Source organism: Rhinolophus hipposideros, assembly GCF_964194185.1.
Source record: "Rhinolophus hipposideros genome assembly, chromosome: 8".
NCBI classification, from domain to species: Eukaryota; Metazoa; Chordata; class Mammalia; order Chiroptera; family Rhinolophidae; genus Rhinolophus; species Rhinolophus hipposideros.
The window spans coordinates 65,916,620-65,931,885 of record NC_138054.1 but is presented as its reverse complement, the minus strand read 5'-3'; the positions used below and the strand labels follow the sequence as shown (position 1 = coordinate 65,931,885).

The 15,266-nt window shown below is 40.9% G+C and overlaps 2 protein-coding genes across 6 annotated transcripts in view; both read left to right on the top strand.

Moving 5' to 3' along the window:
• Nucleotides 1-10: 10 nt before the first annotated feature.
• On the top strand, nt 11-14,072 carry PPCS (phosphopantothenoylcysteine synthetase; the record flags this gene model as incomplete). Of its 4 annotated transcripts, none has more annotated exons than XM_081054873.1 (3): nt 11-609; nt 783-886; nt 2,617-4,955. In XM_081054873.1, the coding sequence occupies exons 1-3, from the start codon at nt 102-104 to the stop codon at nt 2,938-2,940; spliced, it is 936 nt and encodes a 311-aa protein (XP_080910999.1). In that variant the 5' UTR covers nt 11-101. The 4 variants fall into 4 exon arrangements, with proteins under 4 accessions (XP_080910999.1, XP_080911002.1, XP_080911001.1 ...); XM_081054876.1 differs by lacking the exon at nt 2,617-4,955 and adding an exon at nt 13,980-14,072 and having other exon boundaries at nt 68-609; XM_081054875.1 differs by lacking the exon at nt 11-609 and having other exon boundaries at nt 863-886; nt 2,612-4,955.
• Nucleotides 13,980-15,266, top strand: part of CCDC30 (coiled-coil domain containing 30) — an 89,145-nt gene continuing 87,858 nt past the window's right edge. The window contains exon 1 of one of the 2 annotated variants that reach the window (XM_081054871.1): nt 13,980-14,160. In XM_081054871.1, the coding sequence (XP_080910997.1) occupies nt 14,143-14,160 (18 nt within the window). In that variant the 5' untranslated portion in view covers nt 13,980-14,142. The remainder of the gene's footprint in view (nt 14,161-15,266) is intronic. The other variant, XM_081054870.1, reaches the window with a different exon arrangement.

Genomic DNA, 15,266 nt, shown 5'->3' with positions numbered 1-15,266 from the left:
CCACGTGGGGCAGGGGGCGTGGCGCCGGCGGCCACGTGGGGCAGGGGGCGTGGCGCCGGCAGCCCTGCACCGTGCGCAAGTGCGGGGGAACCCCGATACTCATGGCGGAAACGGCCCTGGTTGCTGAGTTCCCCCAGCCCGCCGGTGTTGCGCGCTGGGCCGAGGTGATGGCTCGCTTCGCCGCCCGGCTGGGTGCGCAGGGCAGACGGGTGGTGTTGGTCACGTCCGGGGGCACCAAGGTCCCATTGGAAGCCCGGCCAGTGCGCTTCCTGGACAACTTCAGCAGCGGGCGGCGCGGTGCAACCTCGGCGGAGGCCTTCCTGGCTGCGGGCTACGGTGTCCTGTTCCTGTACCGTGCTCGCTCCGCTTTCCCCTTTGCCCACCGCTTCCCTCCCCAGACCTGGCTGTCGGCGCTGCGGCCCTCCAGCCGATCCCCTTCCGGCATACTGAGCCTGGAGGTCGAGGAGAACGCACTCCCTGGCTTCGCTGCGGCTCTGCAGAGCTACCAGGAAGCGGCGGCTGCCGGCACCTTCCTGGCGGTAGAGTTCACCACTTTGACCGACTATTTGCATCTGCTGCAGGCGGCGGCCCAGGCGCTCAATCCGCTAGGTGCGTGCCCCAGGAGTCCATCGTTTAGCCGGAGGCAGAGCCTTTCTCCCCAGACACTTAACCCCTTTACATCCTCATTGCCCTTGGGTCTTATAGCCGGGGAATCTGAGTTGAAAAGGAGCTGACTCCATACCCCTCTCCGATTTATTGTTACACTCTGCTTCTTTTTACAGGCCCTTCTGCGATGTTTTACCTGGCTGCGGCCGTGTCAGATTTCTATATTCCTGTCTCTGAAATGCCTGAACACAAGATCCAGTCATCTGGGGGCCCACTGCAGGTGATGGGCGCTTCTCTTGCAGAGATCTGATCCCCTATAACCAACCTTGGGTTAATTCCCTCTTGGTCTGGAGATGGCCTTTCTCCATGTCATATGTGCTAGGCACTGGGGATACAGAGATGACTAAGACACCGCCCTTCCCCAAGGACCTCACAATCTAGTGAGGGAACTGGACCCAGACATAATTACAATACAGAGTGATAAATGTCCTAGTAGAGGTATGTACAAAGTAAAGTCAGCATGGGGTGAGTGAATCTTGGGGAAGTCAAGGAAGGCTTTCTGGAGATGACTTGAACTGAGTTTTAAAAGATGAGCAGGGGGTGTACCTGATAAAGTGGGGAAAGTCATTCCAGATGGAGTACACAATGGGGCTTTGGAAATGGGCAATGACTATGAACTGAAGTTGTTTGGTAAGCCTGGAGAGCAGGGAGAGGTGGGAGTGGAGGGCAGACTGAAGAAACAGCTTACTTCGTAGAAGACTTTCTATTCTTTCTTAAGGAGCTTGGACTTTATCCTATGGAGCCAAGGTAAACATAAGTAGGAGAATGAGATAGAGTTTTTTTTTTTGAGAACATTCTGATATCAGTATAAAAGGTGAATTAGACAGGCAGAGGGAGAGGCAAGTGAGGGTTGATTAAATGGTTATTGCTGTAGTTTAAGGAAAAGGTATGGGGTGGGTAGTAGTGTGGTTGACATGTTGAGGTGATCTGACTTCTCGGAACCTGAAGCAATTCTTAGTCATTTATTGCATGATACAAATAGAATTTAAATAGGAGAAACTACCTGTGGGGCACTTGCTCACTTTGTAGGATTGTTCATTTTCTTCAACAAATATTTATTTACTGAGTCCCTACTATATGTCAGGCACTATTGCAGGACCTGGAAGATAAAGTAGTGAAAAGAAACATACTGTGTCTGGTGTTGCTTATACTCTACAGAGGAGACAATAAATAAGTCAAATGCGTATTATGTTAGGTAGTGATAAATGCTAAGGAGAAAAATAAAGTGCGGAATGGATATATGGTCCCTATCACACTCTAATTTTTTGAGAGGAAATCCTGATGATTCGTTGTTTCACCCTATTTAAATTCAGAGAGCATTAGTTTATCCTGTGTTTTCTAGTTCTGTCTTGAAAGTACACTCAACATTCCCTTTCAAAGGGATTGAGAATGGTGTAGTAGGAGTTTTGGTCAAGTGAAAATAAAGAAAATAAGTTCTGTTTCCCCAGTGCTAAGATGTGTTACAAGTGACAATTTTTTCATGGAATCAAATAGCCATTCTACCAGTGCAAGAAATATTTTAAGCTGAGAAGTTTAAAAATCCTACTTTGAGCATCTGCCAAAGCAACTTTTGCATGAATAGATTATTTACATTTATTTATTTGAGGGTTTGGTTTAAAAACTAAAGGGGAACGTTTGAGAAAGTGTGAGGCTGTTCTTTAGAGTTCTAATAATAGTGATGAAGATGGCAGAGCAAGGCTGATTATTCATAAGACATTGTTTGCTCCAGAATATGTATGAAGCCTTGCAATTAGGCATTCTTACGAACCTGCAGAGCCAAAGCTTTTAAGCTAAACATTTAATATGCTTTGAAAAGTTTGACAATGAGAAATCCCACTTAAATTGACAATAGCCAAAAATCTTAGCCCCTGCTTCCTTAGTTTCCCATGAGATTGACCTGGTAGGTAATGATCTGTGTTTGCTTATCAAGCTTTTGTTTTTCCAGTACAGATAACAATGAAGATGGTGCCAAAAATGCTTTTTCCTTTGGTTAAAGACTGGGCTCCCAAAGCATTTGTAATTTCCTTTAAGTTGGAGACTGACTCCTCTATCGTAATTGATCGTGCACGGAGTGCTTTGGAAGTTTATCGACATCAAGTGGTGGTGGCTAATATCCTTGAGTCACGACGATCCTTTGTGGTTATTGTCACCAAAGACTCAGAAACTAAGTTATTGCTATCAGAGGAAGAAGTAGAAAAAGGCATAGAGATAGAAGAGAAGATAGTAGTTGATCTTCAGTCTCGGCACACAGCCTTTATACAAGACAAAAACTGAAGGGTCAAAGGTTACAGGATCAAACATTGTTCAGTGGACGAGGCCTCTTACAGATGGTGAGAACTAGAATAAACCCTTTACTTTCATAAAGACAGAAAATGAAGGAAAAAAGTGAGTGGTGAGCAGGTGAACACGGTTTGGTATTTGTCTTTTAAAGGTAATTTCATACTCAAAAATGAAAACAGCAAAGACGTTATGATCGAACCACCTGACACACATGTCTGAATGTCGTCTTGATTTTGAAAATGAACACAAGCTGTTTCTCACCTTTAAAACAAGAGCTTATTGGGAATTATATTCCTTAAAATACACATGTGGGTCCTGAATATCAACTTTCTTCATACTATTAAATGGATATGGATGTGTGAGTGGCCATGGTTTGAAGATCAAATAGTTGCTGATGCTTACTGTGTGGTACGCCCTGATGATTATGCGGATTAAAAAGATTAATAATGAACATGTCTAGTTTGGGAAATGGATATATAAAGTGCAATAAAGTGTATACCCAAACGCTGACACAATGGAAAGGATGTTGTTTTTTGGGAATTTATCAAAGATGGGAGTAGAAGGGAGGGACACCTCCCTGAAGGTAGATTGCCTGTGCAATGATGAGCTTCCCACTACATTTACTTTTTGCTTTCTTGTCCTAGATTCACTCTATGTTTGACTTAATTTACCTATCAAATATTTTAGGACTACTCTTCAGGGAAACTTAACCCGGGTTTCTACCAGGGGCCAGAGAGGTACCAATTGATGATCTCTACCCTGAAGGAAGCATTACAGTGTGGTAAAGACTGTGGACTTTGGAGTCACCTTAGCCAGGTTTGACCTCTCCAGCTGTACCAACTATTAGTTCTATAGACTTACACACCTGACTTAATTTCCGTTTCCTCATTTATAAAATGGTGATAAGTAGGCTCTGCAAAATAATGACATTTGTTGTGAGGATGAAATAAAACGGAAAATAAAGGATTAGTCTGGTGCCTGGCACATAATTCATAATAAATGGTTGCAATTATTGTTTTCCTCACTTAGCAAGGCATTGTTATGCTGGTGCCCTGATCAGTCCCTGAACTGTTGAGAAGTCTTCAAAGCTTTCTCTGTCCTGAGGGGCTTTGGGTTAGGAGTGCACAAGAAATGGAGTCCAGAAAAATCCCCTAAATAATCCATAGGATGGCCCAGAGCACAATTTGAAAAACTATCTTTGATAAGCAGGTAGAAGCAGGTACTGTACTTCACATAAATACTTGATTTAAAATGCAATTCATGATGTTTCATGGAGTGAGTTGGGAAGGGTTGCCCAAGGTGTCTGATAATAGAGGTACAATAAATTTTAGTTGAAAAAGTTGGAACAGAAGTGCCAAGATGAACTAAAATAACTCATTACATCAGGAAGGTGACCTTGAGCAGAGGACAAATAACTACAGTAATCAGGACTGTTCTGGAAGCAGCACTCCTATTGGACAACATTTTTAAGTTAACTTAAGGTCCAGTTGGCAAAACCTCAAAAGCAACAGGCTCTGCCAGCAGTGGCTGCAGTACTGAAGGGATGGGAGGTAAAAGATTGATTTTCTTCCCTACATCTATGGCTTTATGTGACTGATGACTGTCGTCATCTTTGCATGGGTAATGAAGATAAATAGAGTTAAAACGAAGTGATCTTAATATTTGTTTTTACCATTATTTCCCTTGGGAACTATTTCCTATTGTTTTGTTATGCTTAAACAACCACCGCTTCCCTATGTGGAATTATTTCAAGTATTTTGCCATTCTGTTTAGTTTCCATTCTGAGCACTTAAACAGTATTCATAGATTAAAATTCCAAGAGATTTTTGTTACGTTTTAACAGCAAATGGAAATGTACAAAGAAAAATAATGAAAAGGAACACAAATCAATGAGCAAATGAGAAGGAAATTGAGCTAGATTGGAGAACCAAGGAATATCTCCCTTGAGAAAGTGACCCTTGTACTGATAAGTAGGAGTTACTTAGGTTTGAGGTGATAGTAGTATTTTAGATCAGAGAAAAAAAAATAGTTGCAAGTGCTCTTATGCCAGAGGGAGAGGTTGAAGCACTTCTAGAAAGTAAGATCCGTTCAGAACCGACAGAGCTTTCGAAAGGATCCTATGGGGAACGAGAAAACAAGAAACGTAAGTCCGTGTTTGGGATACCGGAAAAGGAAGGGCCCCCTAAACAAGAGTAAAGTCGAGCTTTGCTGCAATAAAAGCATTTAAATGAAGATACTAACTGAGTCTATGTTAAATTTTGTGTCATTTAGTAATTTTTATTTTGCATTATATAGGCCGAAGAACGCGTTACCTAAAACAAATTTTCAGTGCTTGGGACTCTAAAGGATTTCAGCCTTAGGAATAATTCTAGGCAAGTCCGTTTTCTTCATTTTTACAATAATAAGTCGAGTCCAAAAATGTGATTTGTCCTACGTGCCCCAGGGAGTTACAGATCTAGGCCTAAAATTCATGACTCCTGACCTAGCATCGTCTCCCTTTTAAAAATGAAGTTACTCCTAGAAAAATCCAGTGTTATTATGCGGGAGCTCTAGATAATGTCTGGCTGGGAGCTACGTGAGAACTACACATGCCGGGTAACAAAAAAATGCTATCCTTTAAGTTGCGCATGCACGCCGTGACGTTACCATGGTTACTACAAAGCCAATGGAATGAATTGTACCTTCGGCTCTGTCCGAAATGCCCTGCCCCAAAGGCCAATGGTGTGCACCGTAACAATGGTCTTCACAGGAAGAACAGCAGCTGAGCCAATGGGGCACGTCCTTTCTATGATGCCCGCCGGAAGGACGCTTTAGCGTCTCTGCAGCCCGCGCGGTTGCTATGACGCCCGGCGCTCAGTTGGCACCTGCCCCTCGCAGCCGCGCAGCGGTGGAGCCGATGGGCCCCGGACCCTCACTGCACTCTTCAAAAGACAATTTCCTGCCTACTTCCTGAGGTTCCTGCCTCAGCCCCGAGAAGGAAAGCACCTGTTCTCCGTTCTTTTTCAGCATTTCAGGTCTTTCCCGTTTCTCTCCCTACGACGGCCGGGAACTGCAGGAGGAAAGCTTTTCCCTTGGCTCAGCCTTTCTAACCGCGCAGGCTGGAGTGATTCTACCTGAAAAAGGATTCGCCCGTTCTGGGACCCAAAAGCCACCGGCACTGAGCATTAGGCTGCTTCTCTTAGAGAACCCCCCAGTCAGTGAGATAGATGTTCCTTTTCTCGCTCTCCAGGCGAAGCGTCACCCCTGCACTGACGACTGATAAGTCGGAAGCTCCAGGCCATTACAAAGTCCACGAAGCCGCTGCTTCCCGGGTTGTAGGCCGGTGACCAAGGAACTGCCAACTTCTGCTTTGTTGCCCTGTGTTCGTCATGGGGAGCCTTAATTCCCAGTGAAGCTCTGGAGGCCTTTTGTATCCTCAGCCTAAGGCATCATCAAGTCAGTTACCTACTGCTTTAAGCTACAACCTCATCCACTTCTCTCATCACTCTGAGAGTTTTCTGATTCTGCTCATTCCACAGCCATTTTCACCCTTCCTTTGCCATGCAGCACATTACTGAATGTCCATTCGTCTCTACCACCTGTCATCTACAGGATACCTCCTTCTGCTTTCCTGCTTCAAAGCTCTGGGGAGCTAAGTATTTCGCGTTCTTCAGGCCTGGAACCATTTGGAAGATTTTCTCTGTTTCTCCTCACTATGGCAAGCTTTCTGTCTTGGGTAAACTAGAGACTAGAATGGAGAAGTGCACGTTGGTGAATACAAGCAGTAAATTGTTACAAGCCTAGTGAGTTTTGAAAATGGAGGGGGGGCGGGAATCAAAATGCATTTTTGGGCCCCTCTCAGGCTTATGTAAAGAAAGTTTGTCCCTTGCTTAAGTGAATGCTTTGTTAGGCATACATTTTAGTGATGTATTCATGCATGTGAAAAGATCATTCAGAATGATCAAGTAACAGGATTTCAACTTGAAGCCCATATGAACCCAACACCTTGATAGGATAGAATTTTTGTAAAGGAGATGCTTGAAACAGTTCTTGTGCCTGCTCTTCACGTCAGTTTCTTAATCAGAAAACATTCTTTGTAATGTGAGCCAAGAAACAATGAGGAGTGACTGGAAATAAATATTTTTGGCAAGGGAGCAGACTTAATAGTCCTAAAAAGACTAGAACAGAGGGCTGTAAAAATAGAATAAGATTCACTTAGAGCCAGTGCACTTGTATTTTAGCTTGGAAAACTTTATTTGTCTTAAAATATGTAGTCCTTATTAAGTCTTGCTAATTCTTCAGTATTCAGGTTTAAATGTAAACCTATTTTGAAGATATGCAAAGTGTACAATTTAACAGGTATTTGGGGGGCTAGAAGGATGTGGATTTTTATTTCCCAGGCCAGTTACAGGAATTATTTGTGATATCTGATGCTTGATGCCAGGTCAGTTTTCCAAATACTGAGACATTCAGCTTTCTCTTCTATAATAGATTGGAAAAGAAAAAACAAGTCCTGAGCTTTTTCAAAGTTTTGCATTAAATGGGTACTGAATAAATTCTAATTATTGGAAACGGCCTGTTAGATGCTATATTGTAAGGAGCTTTCCTTTCCCCTTCCAATATGTATTTATTGAACAAACATCATTATGGCCATTTAACATAACTTAAAATTTTTATTTTCTCTCACCCTAGCACAGTAGTTCCAGACCTGGAGGGCAATTTTGTCCCCCAAGAGACATTTGGCAATGCATAGAGACATTTTTAGTTTTCACAACTGGGGATATGTTACTGGCATTTAGTTGACAGAGAACAGGGAGACTACTATACATCCTGGTGTATCCCCCCCCCCCCACAACAAATTAGCCAGCCCTAAACGGGAGGCATGCCGAAGTTGAGAAACCCTGTCCTAATATATCAACAGTTCATTTTTCTGTTCTGTGTCAGTCTTTGCTCGTGTGTACATTTTTGCATACTTACAATTATAATGTACATTTCACCTTTCTTTTTCACTTAATTTTTTATTTTAAGCATTTCAACATTGCTACATTGTTTTTAACTTTTTTAAAAGTATTTTTCTCATTTTACTTGGAAATTGAAACGGAAGAAACAGTGTATAATATGTATTGTATTTAAGATGTGAGTAAGTTTTAAGTTATATTTATGTAGAAGGAAAAAAGAAGCGTTAGGGTGAATAATTTGACTGGATATTTCAGTTTTTGTGGCCATGCTATTTACTTTGTTCCCTAGGGTCACTCAAAGATCTTGGGATCCAAAGCTCATCCTTTGCTCAGAGCCAGAATATTTATAATTCAGAGCTGTAGCATGAGGTGTGGTCCTGGCTCCTGTGCTGTAGTTGGATGGCACCTGCTAGGAGAAATAAGAACAAGTAGAAATGGCTCTTTACCCATTTGCCTTGCCCTCTTCCCATTTAAAATTCCTCATCTCTGTCTCAGTTTGCTTTGACAACTTTACGACTTCATTGTTTACATTTAGAAGTTTTTGACAGCCCCCAAAACCCTGTAGGCTGTGCTTCTTTCCAAACAGTGGCCTTTTAAGATACTTAATGAGCATTTATTTAGCATCTACTTTGTAGAGAATAGTATGCTTGTATACTTTGTTATGTTAAGCACAGTTTAGGTGTCAGAACATTTATAATTCAAATAATGGATTTATATTACCTCAAGATCTGCTTGTTTAGAATTTTCAAATTACTCAACCATTGGGTCTCAATAAATTGACTGGAAAAATGTTAGTTCTGGGATGTCATAGCAGAACAGGCGTAGGGTCCCTAATATTCAAAGACATGAAAATACAAGCAGCATGATGGGGATCAATAAGCATGAAAAGCTAATGTCAAGGTCTGGCAGAAGATGGGACGAGAGAGACAAGCCGGAAACAGATTGTGAAGAATCTCTGTTGCCAAGCTAAGGGGTTTGAACTCTTTCTGAAAGCAGTGGGAAGGTTAAGCAGCAAGTGATTTGCATTCAGATGGATTAGGCTGAGAGCTTTGTCGAGTACAAGATGGATGGGGGCAGCCTGGAAGCAGGGAAGTCAGTTGAGGAAGCTATCACACTAAACTGGGCAAATAGTGAAGAGAGCCTCGACTAAGGTACCAGCCTTAGACATGGTGAAGATGAATTAGAAAATATAATAAAAGATGTAGAATCTAAAAATTCAGGAACTGGTTGTACGTGAGAGTGGGATGACTATGAGGAAGGGGCCAAGGATGATTCCCAGGTTTCTGGCTTGGGAAACTATATTGATGGTGATTTTATTAACTGGAATACAGAAGGAGGAACAGGTGTAAGAGAAAGATGATTGGATTGTTCAAACCGAGTTGTTCACTAGACAGTCGATATGCATTGCTCTTAAATAGACTTATTTTATATTGCCTTCCTAGCCTACATCCTCTTTTTTGGAATTTGTACCTTTCTGCCAATCCTTGCTTAACCAGGAGGCCTTGGTGGCCATCTTTGCACCTCTACTTGCAAACCTCTTCCAGCCACAACTGACTGAATGAGGATTATACAACTAACTTCAGAGAGGCGGACACAATTCATTGGGTGAGCAACAAGTAATTGTCTCTCATAACTTTGAACTAAGAGATCAAGAACAGAGATGGCTTAATCTGAAAAGTCATGTTGATTTAGGACCTGAATGGCTGTTTTCAGCCTTGCTGATGAACAAGCAGAGGAAGTCCATCCATACAGAAAAGCAAGGTAATGAGGGCTGATTCATAGGGAAACCTAGAGATGAAGGACCCAGTAGGTCAGGATAGATTAGTAATGGCTGTCCAGTTCCACGTCCACTTCCAATGTAGGCATTTTTAGTTTGTAGCATATGCCCTTGTATCTTATTTTTTTAATAACCCTCCTTTAGTATTTGGGATTGGTTGGCTGTGAGGGACAGAAGGCTCAAAATAATAATCGCTTAAGAAAGGTAGAAATTTATTTCACATAAAAATCAAGAAGAAAGAAGTTCAGAACTGATAGGGCAGCATCTTGAAATTGTTAGACACAGATTTCTTCTCTGAGTCTCTGACAATAGTGTATTATCTATTGTGGCTTCCGTGGTGTCCAGGATGGCTACTCAAGCCTCACCTATCTTGTCTGCATTCCAGCCAGTAGAAAGGAGGAATGAGTGAGGAAGAGAGGTCATCCTGTTCCTTTAAGGACACTTCCTAGAGTTGGCACACAATTCCATTTATTAATACATCCTATGCTCAGAACTTAGTCACATGGCTGTATCTAGCCAGAAGGTTATCAGTCAAACAATTAGATGTCTTATTTCTGTGGAAAAAGGGATGAATAAATATTCAAGGACAACTGGCAATCTCTGCCACATGCACTTGTATTTGTTCTAACGTCAGTGTGTTTCTTACCACTTTTTCTAGAAAAATCTGGAACTTGGCAGAGATGGATTATTTAATCCTCCAAACAAATCAATGAGGTAGGCATTACTATTTTATCCATTTTATTTTGGGAAAATCAGAGTTTAAAGAAATTAGATGACTTGTCTAAGTCACACAGCTAGAAAGGGGTTTGAACCAAGGTATGTCAGATTTTCATGCCCAAGCTATTAATCACCATGATAGTGAGAAAGTCAGAGAGCCAAAGGCAGTGTTCTTAGAAATGGTGGCATTTGAAGGATCTATGGAAGAAGAGGAGCTCAGGAAGAACACAGAGAAGGAAAGGACAAAGAGATCAGAGTTAAAACAGGAGTAAGTGACATCACAGAATAGAGAAAAGAAATACTTTCAAGAAAGGAGTGAACATATGCTGCAGAAAGATCATATATAAAAATAAAAGAAACGTGTCTGATTGAATTTGGCATTTTGAGGGTCATTGTTGACTGAGTCTGAGTACAGTGGTAAAAGCAGAAGCCAAAATACAGTGATTCGAGGAGTGGAAGACAAATTAGAAGGAGGACGATAACTCGAGGGGGATGTGGTCGGATCAAGGTTATTTTTCTGTCTTCATTTTTAAGATCAGAGATATATTGAGCCAAGGGTAAGACAGTATAAATGATGAGTACAGATAATGAGCATACAGAAGAGAAAACGCTTTCTTGAGGAAGCAGTATGGGATGGGATCCAGAACAGGTAAAGGATTACCTTTGATCAGGAGGATGGAAAGCTCTTCCACCGAGAAGGGAAAGAGGGCAGATGTCTAAAGGTGAAGGTTAGTATGTTGGTGACAGTAGAAGAAACTTACAGTTTTATCATGACCTTAGTTTTGCTAGTGCTATGGGAGACAAGGTCATCTGCCAAAAGAGGGGCAAGGTGGAAGTTCTGAATAGTTGCTGAGTGAAATGGTAGCAGAAGCTGGCAGAGATAGAATGATCCATGCAAGTAGAGAAGCTTGGCTCAGGCTACAGACCATGAGTTTGTAGTGGCTCCAGTCTGTGTGTATATTTTTCTTTACTGGCACTCAGCATACTAAAATAGGTAGAGAATAGTCAAATGGTCGAACTTTTCCAGGGCCAGGATTTGCAAGGAAGGTAAGACAAGTAGCAAGATAATCAGAGACATTGTGAGAGACTGAAATGATCATGGGTCTAGGCTTGAGGGAGAAAACCAAAGAGAATCTCGTAGTTTGAGAGGATGTTATGGTCCAGGAACTGGAGTTCTCACAGTAACTGTCTAATAAGTATAGTTTCAGAGAGCAACCACGTCACACCCATTAGTATGGCTGTTATGTATATTTTTATGGAAGTTCCTCAAAAAGTTAAACACAGAATTATATATCCAGCAATTTCATTCCTAGGTATACAGTCAAAACAATTGAAATCGAACAGATACTTGTATACCGGTGTTCATAGCAGCGTTAAGCCCAATAGTCAAAAGGTGGCAACAACCCAAATATCTACCAGCAGATGAATGGATAAATGAAATACATACAATGAAATATTATTCAGCCTTAAAAAGGAAGGAAATTCTGATAGATGCTTTAAAATGGATGAACCTTGAAGACATGCTAAGTGAAATAAGCCAGAAACAAAGGGACCAAAATTATGATTCCACCCATATGAGGTACTTAGAATATGGAGATTTGTAGAGACAGAAAGTAGAATACAGGTTACCAGGGATTGGGGAAGGGAGAAATGGGGAATTATTGTTTACTGGGTACTGAGTTTATGTTTGGGATAATGAAAAAATCTGAAAATGGATAGTGGTGATGGTTATACAACATTGTGAATGTAACATTGAATTCTACAATTGAGAATGGTTAAAATGGTCAATTTTAGGTTTCACGTATTTAACAGAGAGGGAGAGGGAGGGGGGGCAGAGAGAGAGAGAGAGAGAGAAAGAGAAAGAGAGAGAGAGAGAGAGAGAGAGCGAAGGAAGTATAGAAGGTGGTGGTCAGAATGGGACATTTGGAGTTTAGAATTGCAGGATTTCAATAGTAGTTCAGATGATGACAAAGGGCTTGGAGGTAGCCATGGGGATGGGTAGCTAAGAATGGAGATTAAAAGCACTGGCTCTGGGAGGGTGGTGAAGTCTAGGAGGTTGGATGAGTCAGTCATGCTCTTGCCCTGAGCAGCAAGCCCCCTTTGCTATATTCGGGCTCACCCTGTGAGACCCACAATCTCCTAGAAGCCAAGGATCCAAAGGTATTCTCAATAACCCCTATCTCCTTTTCCTTTCAGTATTCTCCAACCTAAGACTCTCCCACTCCACCTCTACAACATGGGGTAGGGGATTGTGCTACTCTCTGGGAGGAAGAAATCCACAGTACCTGATTTGTAATAACTCTAACATTTATTTTCTAACAACGCACAATCTCATTAGTTTATCACAACTTGTTTTAACATTTTGGTATATTTGCTTCCAGTCTTTTCCTTATGTGTCTGGTTTTCCGATAGTTGTAATACTTTTGCATTCTGCTTTTTCTCTTATCATTATAATATAGGCATTTTTCCATATTACCAAATAGGCCTCATAGGATGCTATATATTCCTAGTGTTTGCTCTCTGATACCCAAGACTAAAACCACAAGTTACTGAATAGTGCTCAGAGACCCCGCAGGGAGAAGGAGGAGATGAGTGGGGACTGGACGATGGGGGTGAGGCAGAGAGGAGCATGAGAAGATTTTTAGGTACAGGTCATGGGGAGGACATCTACGAGTACAAATATTCAAATCTGGGTCCTTTTTTCTTTCAATGTGAATATCAGATGATAACTGAAATTCTATATATCGTCCACCAAAAACTGTTGATATGAAAATAATAAGACTGGAAAACTTAGCAAGAAAGTAGAAAAATAGTAAAAATTTAGTCTTGCTGTTAAGAAAGCAAAGCTAGACATAATTAGGTGGACTAGCTGCAGTACAATAATAATTATGCTTATCACTACAATTTGGGTCAGATTGACTTGGTTAAAAGTTGTGTTTAATTATAACAACAAGTCTTATTCATGGTTACTGGTTCTAGTAACACAGATGCCACTTCATCCATCAGCAGACATTTCTCTTTCACCCATCGTGTATTGCAAGCTGTTATATAGCATCACAATTTAGAGCAAGAAATTTTAGAAGAGAGCTGAATGACTTCGACATTAACAAAAATTGTAAGACATATTTTGTGAGCAAAAGAATTCCTTGATAGTACAGAATTAGTGAGCTCTCTTGCCTCCAAAGGAATGCTTTTATTTCTAAATATTCAGTAGAGGAAACAAAGGCTTCTTTGGAATTTATAACATTGTAAGGGACCTGTGGGAGATTTTCATATTATTAAATTGCAAACTTTAGAACTGGGCAGACAAAAAAGCTTGCATGTTTTTAAAAACACTCTACCATACATTTGTATGATATATGCCATGTCATTTCTTATTTTAGAACATATACAGCTATTCAAAGCATTAATTTTTTGTATTGTTAGCTATTTCATGTAACTGCTCATTGTAACTGGGTAACATAACCATTGATTAATGGGAAAACTAAACTATGTAGAGTCTAATTCTGGGCGTATATACGTATCAGATTTCTTGCATGCTCAGTTGTGTAGTGTGTGTGTATACGTGTGTACACACACATATGCTTCTCTCTTCTATCAAGGGAAAAGTTCAAGTAGAAGACATACTTCACCATTTCAAGAAAGAAGGAACTGAACCTCATGCTACTACAGAAGAACCACTCTATTCTGTCTAGTGCTTCTTCTAGCACAGTAAAGACAGGCTGAGGACTGCTTTCAGTGAAAGAAGAGCTTTCAGTGAAAGACATGGAAGAAATGAAAGAAGTAAGAGCTAATAGCAAAGTTTTAAGATACCCATGGTTTTGTTCATTGTCCATTAAGTTAACACATTAAAAACCAACATTCGAATATCACTGTATAGTTTGCAAAGCACTCACATGTACCTTTGGTTTTTCATGAGATATACCAACAGCTCCGTATTGGTTTCCAATAGACTACTTGTAGGATGTTGCCCAGAGATGACTGGTTGAACATCCAAATAGGTCTGTTCATGGTGGTTTTCATTATCTTGGTGAATTCCTCCTTGTCTTAATAACTAACCCTATAGCTAACTGTCTTGGTCGTTGGCTTAGAAATATGAGTGGATCTGCTTCTTAAAGGTGGACTTGTATTAACTAAACTCACAGAGAAGTTTGTAGAAAAAGAGATGCCAGCTTATTAATTGACAGAAATATAATTGCAAGAGGAACCAGGTAATATGTCTGGCCAATGCATTCACTCCCTACAGGCACACTACATAGGAAGCCAACTTTTAATCATACTCATATGTTTACTTGGTGTACACATGATTCTAAAATTTTATAGCACTAATTAAGATAGCCAGATTTATAAAATAGGGCTATTTATACTTGCCCTTTTTTCTGGACCTTGTTACTGATCAACCTACTTTCTGACATATTCTTTAAATGAGTTAATTCTCTCGGGTTGCTTGGAATTCACTCTGCTGTGTTTCCCCATCTCAGTTCAGATTGGTAACTTGTTGATTTTTAAATTTAACTCTTAGAAGGCAATCTGATTTCCAGACTCTTAAAGAGGGATGTTTCTCCTTCAGAACAAAAGCAGGATAGCATAATAGACCATGAACTTGAACATGAGGTAGATGGGGGTGAAAAATTGCCTTTAGCAATATCTCTCTGGATAACCTTAGGCAAGTAACTTAACTTCTTTGAACTTGAAATTCCTCATCTGTGTGTGCAGCCCTTTATTCTTGCATGACAAGGCAAGTCCCTTAGCCTTTTCCAGGCTGCTTCCTCACCTATGAAGAGGAAGGCTAATAGTCCCGTAGGGTTGTGGTGAAAATTAAGTATTTCATATCCTTAACACAATGCCTGATGCATATACTTAGCTTTCAATCTGTTATTATTAGCCAT